This window comes from Rhamphochromis longiceps, linkage group LG7 (genome assembly GCF_057381845.1).
Source record: "Rhamphochromis longiceps isolate RC_006_pf linkage group LG7, R_longiceps_female_GT1.1, whole genome shotgun sequence".
Taxonomy (NCBI): domain Eukaryota; kingdom Metazoa; phylum Chordata; class Actinopteri; order Cichliformes; family Cichlidae; genus Rhamphochromis; species Rhamphochromis longiceps.
This window is the reverse complement of record NC_140563.1, coordinates 22,399,880-22,410,106: the sequence shown is the minus strand read 5'-3', so window position 1 is coordinate 22,410,106 and position 10,227 is coordinate 22,399,880. Positions and strand designations below refer to the sequence as shown.

General features: G+C 37.0%; 1 protein-coding gene across 1 annotated transcript; it reads left to right on the top strand.

The window, feature by feature from the left end:
- Nucleotides 1-7,571: 7,571 nt before the first annotated feature.
- Nucleotides 7,572-9,032, top strand: lg7h11orf96 (linkage group 7 C11orf96 homolog). Its single transcript, XM_085411118.1, has one exon. The coding sequence runs from the start codon at nucleotides 7,902-7,904 to the stop codon at nucleotides 8,280-8,282; it is 381 nt and encodes a 126-aa protein (XP_085267244.1). The 5' UTR covers nucleotides 7,572-7,901; the 3' UTR covers nucleotides 8,283-9,032.
- Nucleotides 9,033-10,227: the final 1,195 nt, after the last annotated feature.

Here is a 10,227-nt window from a genome sequence, read left to right as displayed (position 1 = left end):
AATTGATATTCAGATGTTTAACTTCCACTATTAAAAAAGACTTACACTTTTTAGCAAAAGCTTAAAGTGGATTTAAACTTTGCAAATGTAACCTGGAACGCATCTCTTCCTCTAATAAAAGTGCAAACACAAGAATACAACAAAAACTATCTTTTACCTGCAAGACTTACGGCATAATGTGTCTGTGGGTGCACGTGACTGCAGCATAAACAGACACGGTGTTCCTGCATGTGAATTCTTCCCAGTCTCAAGTCTCAGTTTATAAATAACCGTGTTGTCCCTATGAAGTCTTACGGAGTTGGTCTCCAGAGAGGGAGGGAAAGGGGACCAGTCCAAGGGCTAGAAAAAGAGTGGCTTGATTTTTACTAGCAGTTTTGGTAAACAGTACTAAACCCACGTCGCTTTATAAGACTACACTGGGGGTTACAGAGGGAGTCCTCTACCACATATTGCACTTGTTTTAAATGTGTAAATATTAAAAGCTAACAGTAGCCTTTGCTGGGATGGTTAACCTTGCTTATCTTAAACAGGGAAATAGTTACCCTAGCTCTTTCCAAATGTTAGCAATGTACCTCGGAGCAACTGTAATAGTAACATGTTTAAATATACTGTATATCTTCATTTTGTTAGCTCAGTTTGGTAAATCCATTTGGTCAGCATGTTTCAGTTTCAGGCATGCAGGCACGCTATGTGCTGTTACGTTAGTGTTTTGTTTCATGTAGTAGTTAATAATCTCTTCTTAATAATAAAGATATTTTAAATGTGCATGGTTATTGTTCTTTGTGAAGAACAAGAAACGAAGTAAAGTATTTGAGTTTTGCAGCTTGACTTTGCTGCTTCCCTCCTTTCTCCAGCTCACTGACATTTTGTGGTGGGTACAGGAGGATTTGCATGTTCAGGAATGTGGCCTGTGGAGTGTACCTCCCCTTTTGAACTTGTATTTCTGAGTAATGGGTTTCATGCTCGCTCTCGCTCTTTAAATTCTGTTAAAGTATGCTAGATTGCAATGGCTCGTTTTTATTAGTGAAATATTTAACATATTTAATCAATAGCTTAAAATCATATTGTTGCATTTGTCTTTTGGCCAATGGATTTTTTAAAAATGTATTTAGTGTTGGACATAGAGATTTCTACAACAGAGTATTAGGGCAACAAGACCAAATATATTCTTGATCATTTTGAGAATAAAGACAAAAATCTATTTTCAGAAAAAAGGCAAAATGTGGAGTTTTGCATCCTTTTTATTATAAGAGGCTGTAACCATTGATAAACCATAACGATCATATGTATCTACATCTGTATGTATATTAACTTCTCCTTAACAGGTGGGCCACTCTGAATGTGAAACTTAATGCTAACATTATCACACATACAGCAATTACTAACAATTACATGATTTTTTTTTAATCTATAAAAAAATGCCAGTTTGTATCCTTGACAGAATTTAGTTTGACTCATTGCTAAATATAGAATAAAGAATTTGAAAAAGCTCTGCAGGCCTGAATATTATATGGAACTAAATGGCAAGCACCAAAAAAACAAAGAAAAAAAATGTAAACTCTCTATATGTTTCATGCAGATAGTATTTCCTTTTTACTTTACTAAACCCATCAACCAAAAGAAGCACTGCACTGCAGAGCTCACTGATGGACACAACAGTAATATTTACATTGCCACACTACAAGTGGAAAATGAGACATTCATAACAGGTCAAGGGTGAAACAGCTGGTGAGTGCAGTTTGTTACAACAAGGCAAAAATAAATAAACTTTTAATGATATTTATGTTTTTTTTATTATATTGTTCTCTTTTCTGAGCTTTAATGTGTTTCCTTTGCTTTTGTGCACTTCTATTTTCTCTCTTAATAATAATAATAATATTAATAATAATAATAATACATTTTATTTAAGAAAGGGCCTTTCAAAACACTCAAGGACAATGTACACAAGCAATAACAGCAACAAACATAACAATTTACAGAATAATAAGGATAAAATGTTGAGCAAATACATAAAATAAATTAAAGTAGCAGGATGGAAAATTTATGTGGAATGGGCTAATGTGAACTGATCTATCCCTGACATTTGAACACACTTGCAATTCTTGTTACCAGTGTACACATATAAACACCTTTTGTCAGTCTGTCTCTTGTGACCCTGCAGACAGAACTCGTGCAAAGGGATCTAGGGCAGTATGTCCTAAAATATCTGACAGACTATTTTAAATTGCCTATACACCACTGAAAAAATGCAAACTAAAATAAATAAGGTTAAGAGGTGCTACGCCACCAATTCTGTGAAGTTGTGCAAAATCAAACGGATTATCTAGCTTGATGCTAATGCTAGCCTCCTAACAATAACATTGTACAAACTAGATATTTGGCACATAAGACAATTGTATGATGAGAACACCAGCTCACTGAAGTGTAGGTTAATTCACTAGGGAATGCAAATATCTGTACAAATTTTCACAACAATTAATGTGTAGTTTGTAATATTTTTTCTACAAGAACCAAAGACAGTCCAAAATTTAATATCCTACCAGTAGCCTGGTTAATAACAATGTTGCCTCCAAAGTATAAGTTAGTGGCTTTTATTTGTCCGTACAACTGCTTCTTGTCTGGGTTGGATCAAAAATGTAAACACTGTTCATGCCTGGGTGTTTCTGGCAGCTGTTTGTGCTTAATAACGCAAATATATTTTTTGTTTCGGGTTACGTCTGTAGTTGTATATCCGATAGTTATACATTCGATATATTAGATTGCCATAGTGTGCCATACACTTATGTGTATAATAATCATACTATTAGTGACTTAATCCATGACTTACATTTAGCTTTGTAATTCTAACCAACACATATTCATAACAAACATGTAGACTCACACATTCCCTAATGTATCATGTGATGGAAGTTAAACCATGTTTCCTAACAGGACTCTGATATTTATACACACATTGCATCACAGATTTAATACTATTTAATAGTAACCAAATACCAGTTACTATAGAGGTTGTAGAGGTGCTATTTGTTGCTAACAAGCGCTTCAGAAAGGGCACTGCCGATCTTACAGATTTTCATTAATATGCAATCTATTACTTGTTAAGGTCTGTTTAGCAACAAAAAACATTCTTTACTTCCTAGTCAACTGTGAGGTTGAAAAAAGGGCTATAAAGCTACAGACTAGAAGACCTGAAAATAATTGCACTGTAAAAACAAATAGGTGAGTTAAATATAACTTAAAATTATTGAATGGCTTCAATATTGAGCAATAATTTTTTCTACATAAATCATTGCAAAGTCATTTGACAGTGTTGTTGTTAAACCTTTTCTGTAGGTCCTCCCTTTTACGGATAAATTATTATTATTATTATTTTTGTATAGACCCCTAGCCCCCATTTTTTCATATTGCCTCATTAGCAAATACATCCAGAAAATCACAAGAAACAGACTTCCCATCTCATGTAAATGAAATGCACTGATGCATCGTGACTGCACGATAGTAATTTTGAAATGTTTCTACAAACACAAACTTATCCAAAAAGTCTGAAATAATATTTTAAAGAAGTGTTTCTAAATGCTTTCATTTTCAAGCTATAAAAAGATAAATGGAGAAAATCAGATAATATTCTAGCCAAAACATTGGCCTTACTCTTATCTCTTCTATTCAGTTTAAACTCTTTAATTATCAGATTAAAAAACAAGTCCAGGAGAAAAAGGTTTTCATACTATTGTTTTTGCCAAACTCTGTCCTTGTGTACAGCACGTGCAGCACTGTCTGGGTCTTTTAGAAAAAACATATAATCCCCAAGGACATACAAACCAGCTCTTGGCCTACTTGGTTCATCCACAGTACACAGTCATTCCCTGCAAACGTGTCATAAAACACGTACGCTAAAGCAAATGAAAAATCAACTGTGCAGCATATGTTTATGCATCAACTACCCCATATCACAAACATTTACGTCTTAACTGTCCTCTAATGTCATTTGAAAAAAGTGGTTTGATACTGGTGTGCCTTAGATACACTCAAAACAGAGAAAACAGGTGTTTGCACATTCACATATGCATCTGACACACATATGCACTCTTCAAGATTATGACTCCAAAGTGTAAGCATGAGAAATAGGATGACCTCGTTGCCCACAAACTCCCCTGAAGTGTCATTGAAGGAATGCATGACGAAATGAGGGGGGCTGTTTTAAGCTGTACTGTCACTCCTGGAAACTCCACAAGGATGGCAAAGGAAAGCCCATGAGGTCAGCCCTTGAAATGCAAAGAACTTGTCACCTCAGTGAGGCTGATACTACGATGCCTAATGTGCAATATGCTGTGGGTGATACTAAATACTAAGTAATAATAAGTAAATGACATTTAGCTTTAACCATACATTTTATTGTGTTTTTGTTGCTTTGCCCACTGTAATGCATTTGAAAAACTAACTTTGGGTTTTATAAATAACCCTAATCACAATCCCAGATTCATTATGTTCAAGAGCCATACATTGAATATAGCGACTATTTACCAAATGCCAAAATATTTTTGGCATCCCTGAAGAGACAGCACAATAACTGAGCAGACACACCTCACAAATCATCACAGAAGTAGATAGAAAAAAACATTATATCAAACACATCTAAACCCATATGACTATTGATATCTACTTTAAGTAATTTGTCTGTTCACTGAACAGAACCATCACTCTTTATCTGTCCTTGATTTTGCTCATGACATTGCTGTATGCAATAGTAGTTGCAACCTGCATGAAGCATCCCAGCAGAGAGAGTTCAGAGTGACTTAGTATGAATTAAACATAACAGAAGTCACTACATCTGTTTTGTTGTGATATTTGCCATATGAGCACTAACAGTGTGTGGGATTTTTTTCTGACTAAGTTGTTCTGACTAAGCTGAAGTGCACTTCAGTGTCTTTTTTAATCCTCTGTCTTCCACATGAGGTCATTGAACCACTCATTGGCTATAGGAACATCTATATGGATGATGATGTGACAAATGCCTGCTGCTGTCTTTTCCTTTCTTTTTCTGATGTGAGAAATTCTGTCAATGATTTATTCAGAATAGTCAGAAATAGAGTAGATGACTAAGTCGGTGATTTTCATTTTTCACAGGAGAAATTGAGAACTTGCCTCTACATAGGTACACGTATTTCTGTTTGATCAGGTGACATCTGACCTGTGTCACATGTGGAAGAAAAATATTTGTCAGCTACAGTGTGACCACGGCAGTCTCCACCAGCCCTGGCCTGCCAGCGTCAGCACTGACACTGATATATTTAGTCATTACAGTTACAGTCAAGATGACGTAATTGGGATGATGCTGGGGCTGCTGATCAGTCTGTGCTGTTTTATGCTTGTGTTTGTTTACTAATCGACAGTGACGTTTACTACATGTCATGCTGAGAAAACTGGATCCATTTTTCTGGATCCAAAATTTATACTCCCTGAACTAAAAGCCTACACCCATTGAATATGTTTCATTTACAGCACACTCGTAGTAATCTTAGTCAAAATCTAAAATGCAGTTTTAACCTTAAATCAGCAGCTGTAATTTTAGTTGTTGGAGTCATTGCTAAACTTGAAATTGGAGCAGGTGCATTCACTGACTAACCTCCCCATTTTCTCCCAGTGCAGTAATAGCTGATGCCACAAATATAAAACAGTATGTAAAAAGATCAATATAATGAACTTTCAGTGACATCTTACCCTCAAAGTACGATTTTATGTATATACTACTACATCTGTTTAGACTTTTGAGGCAGACACATCTGCATTTGCAACTAAAACATAATTTTGGAACAATATTTTGAACAATATCAAATAATAAATTTGATTTGTGTTGTTGCAAATTATTTATTTATTTATTGAATTTTTTACTATATATTAATATTGTAAAAATTAAAATAATTGTACATTCACAACAAAAATTAGGGGCTTTAAATATTTTAATGTGAAATTCTTGGTCGATTTTGAATCATGTAATACTGCACTGCATTTTTTTTCTGTATGTTATTGCATTAAAATGCAAATAAACATAATTTATTATTAGCCTTCACTGCATGCAGAAAAATTCACAGACACACACAGTGCCACAACATGCCAAGATGCCAAATGTCTCATGGGAGTGCTGTCTAATACCAACAGTGATTCCAGTAATCTTTGAAAGTTTTTAGATTAAATTAATCTGGAGCAAATTGTTGTTTTATTTTGTGCCATAAAGTAAAATCCAAAGTTGCTCCTCCTTGTGGCTCATAACACCAAAAGCTGCTTATTTCAGGTTTACCTGCTCCATGCTTTGGCCATTTGTTGCAAGTCCTCTCGAACTGAATTTGAGTTCCCTTAGGTGCTTCTGTTTTCTTCACACACAATGCATGTGGCCCAGATAAGTTTTTCTGCTGGTTGTTGTACATGTAGACTGTTTTATGCATTTGCAGATGCCACTGGGTAAGAAATGAGATTGTTGTGCCAACACAGGGACAGTTATAAGTCACACTACTTGCCTCTCCTACAGTCATGTTTACATATGAACCCTGCAAGCATCGCTGCCAGATGTGTTTCTGCTCAGATGGGTCAGATGAAGGGCAGCTGAACCCCTTTGTTAAGCACAAACTATTACATAATATATTATGATGGTGTATAGAGGCATTTATCAAACACAATAAAATGAGTCTGTTACATTTCAGGTGTCAGTTGTTTTTATTAAATGGGAATAATGTGCAGAAAAATAAAGCCTCATTTTTTTTAATCACAATTTTAGTTTTTAGTGCCATCTTGTCTTTAAAGATATTCTGATTTTAGTTGTTCAGTTTTTCCTGCAATCTTACTTACTGAGTTTATTATTTGTTTTATCTCTTTTTGATTTTTCTAATAATTTTCTGTGGGGTTTCTTTTTTTTCATTCAGTTGCATCTTCTGTTTTTACCTGTTGTAAACAAGGCCTCGACTTCAGTGCATCTCTGAGTTTAGATTATTACCGTGTGTCTTTTTATTATTTATTTAATGCTGACCTAGGAAACAAATTTCATTCTTTTATGTTTTTGACATCATGAATGACATGAAATGAATACTGAGATGGATATTTACTGAATGAATGTGTGAATCTGGTAAATAAATAGAAGCTTCTTTGGCCAGGTATAATCTAACTCTGGTGTCTTGTGGCATTCCCTTAAATACAGGAGACTGAAATAGATTTCTAGCTAAAAACAAAAACAACAGCCTGAGCCACTGTGGCAAATCTTATGGCTTCTGAGTCTCCTACTCTCAACCTTTGGTTTGGTTTCTTTCAAATGACTCTGTTTCTGTATCAAGTATCTTTCTCATCTTCTCTGTGTCTATGAACCCCACTTACAAAACCTTAAAAGCCCCCTACACAGAGATTCACTTCTCACATGTTTATTTTGAGGGACTGACTGCTACAGAAACTGGAAACATGACTGGAGGAAAGGAGAGGAGTAGGAGGAACCTGGCAAATAGAGAGTAGGGAGGGAAGGAGAGAGAGAGGCTGAGTGGGTAGTGAGGAGCTATAAAAGAGAATGCTGGAGCTGTCTGTGGCATTAGCCTCAGCAGACTCAGAGTCTCACACACACACAAAACGAGGAAGAGTGGAATCAACAGGCAACAGCAGAGTTGAAACACACTGAGTGCTGAAGAGCAGAAGCTGACCAGAGTAGTTTCAAAGCAGCTGTATCTTCAAGAATACTACAGTGTACTTGGACTTGGAGCTTTCTGGAGTGTTTGTTTGGCTGAACTTTGGACTGACTACTGCTTTGTTGCTCCTGAGAAAGAGTCTCTTCGTTTAAACTGGAAACAGCACAGAGACAAACTGTCCGCAGAGAAGTATTCAAGCTTTCACTTATAGAGCCTTCAGTTTCACTGGACTCCTGTTCTACCATGGCTGCTGTACGTCAAATGGTTATGGAGGCCTCTGGCTACCATGTCCTGCCAGCTCACCTTATGGCATCAGCTATGGAGGAGTTTCCCCAGCAGTTGCCCGTCCCAAAGGGCCCAGCAAAGGGCAAGAGCCGCTCCCGTCGACCTCGCGAGGCTCGCTTCAAAACACAGCCCGTCACCTTCGCTGAGATCCAAGAGGTAGAAGAAGAAGGCTCCTCGCCCCTGGAGGAGGAAAGGGCACGGCGCTCCTTCTTGCAGTCACTGGAAAACCTGCGGCGGAGCACACAGACCCTCCACTGCCCACCTGCTGCCCATCACAGCTGCACCCCTACACCCACACAGGCCAGCCTGGACTCCAGCGACTCCGACTCCACCCAGTGAGGGCAGAGACATGACCTTCTCCCGGCTCCCACGTTCTTCGCTTTGCCTTGACCCCGTTTTGAACTTAGGTCAACTGAACTGAACCAAAGTGGCCTGTCTGCCAGGCTGCCTGTGTGTAAACTGCTGCTCTTCATTCAAAAGCCTGCCTTTTAAAAAATACTAACATGCCAACACAAAGTATAGAGCTTAAAGATGCACTTACAGCATATCTGTAATGAGCTCTACCACAGGCTGGTTACACTGTTCCACAGATATGACGAGTGTAAAAGTAACAGTGTTGAGCGCATCACTCTTCATACGTATTCCTTTTTTACAGTAGTCTGATAAAAACTTGAAGGATGAAAGATAGATGGTATTTTCCCATTTTAAAGCTGTATTTTTTTTTTTTGTTTGAATCCATATTTTTCTACTTGAGTCACCATAGAAAGAACTCTTAAAAGGTTTTAGTATTGTGACTTACAAGGCTGTAAATACTTTGACTAAGCAAAATGCCCAGCATCGAAAGTGACCTGGCTGTCACTGGAGTAGTAGAGTACCACTGACAAAGCTTTGTCAAGAGTTTGAGCTCTTGTTTTCCAGCTTCGGTTCATGTGCAAAAACATACTTTCTGCATACATGTCTTTATTTATTCCCTTATTTTGTTCATAACCAAGTGGAGCTGTAGATGTAATATTATTTTATTGTTCTTTCTGACTTCTAAAGTCACCTCGACTTTCAATGAAAAATATAACCTTTATACTTGTTTTTTTGTTTGTTTTACTTTATACATATATGTTTGTCGTATGTACCTATAAATAAATATTTTCAAATATTTTGAACCATTTTCTGTTTTCCTTTCTTTGTATATTCCTGTTTGGGAAGGATTATCATAGAAAAAAAAAAAAACTTCAGAAGTTAACAGTTATGACTTTTGATACGATTAGGACTACAGCAAACTCATAGCCTACATAGATTTAACTGGTTTTCCATTACCAGTGTTATTGTTAAGATAAACTTTTGCCTGACTCGCTTGTAAACACACTTGTCAACACATGACCAATGGCTTTAAAGGTGACGCAGTGTCAGTAATGTTGGGTAATGTTGGGTTTCTAACAGCAACGCACAGAGAGCCACTGCAGCCAGTTGTGTCATGGAGTGACACGGACTAGAGATGAGACAGTAAGTGGGCAGCAGTTACATGATAGTGTAGGATTTACTCACTAATTTTCTTGTTATGAGTGAAAACACAAAAACACTTTCCTTACCCTGCCAGTAGTATTCATGCTGCCTAGTAGCCACCAACTGTCTTTTCTATTGGATTTGTGTACCGGTACTTGGATTTGGCTCACAAAATAAATTTAATCTCCCATGTTTATCCTAATGAAGTAACATGTCAGCAAGTGCAAAAATATGTCCTATTAACATGCTTTTAATTGTTGCTGTACAATTAAACTATCTTTGTTTCTCACACTTGGTATTGGTAGATTGTTGGAAAAGTAACAAATACTGCAATACAGATTTTGTATATTTTACAATAACACCTACACTCTCATCTTTTAGTTCAAGACTCAGAGAAAGAGCACTTGCTACAGCAGGCCAAAAAAGCATCTTGAACTTACAAGCCGTAACATCCCTGACCCTGTTGCTGCTTCTGACGTAAAGCAAAGCACAACTGCGCTTTTCTTTACAAAAAACAACAACAAACAGCCAGTTCCAGTTATCCAGCCAAAGTGGACATGGATAAAGACCAGCCGGTAGCACATAAAAGGTCTCCAGAGCTCTTTCCCCATCCTTTACCCAAACACACTCATTAGTCATTGTTTTTCAAGTGCTTGTGGAGCTGTTGTAGTTAACCACATACACAGCACACTGTTTGACGACGCAGCTCTGGAAACAGCTGAGTCACGGAGATATTGTCTGGTTTGAAAAATAGAGAGAGAGAGAAGAAAATCACATTTGTCATCTA

Excerpts from the sequence above, each read along its gene's own strand:
- lg7h11orf96 (XM_085411118.1), top strand. The coding sequence starts at position 7,902 with ATGGCTGCTGTACGTCAAATGGTTATGGAGGCCTCTGGCTACCATGTC.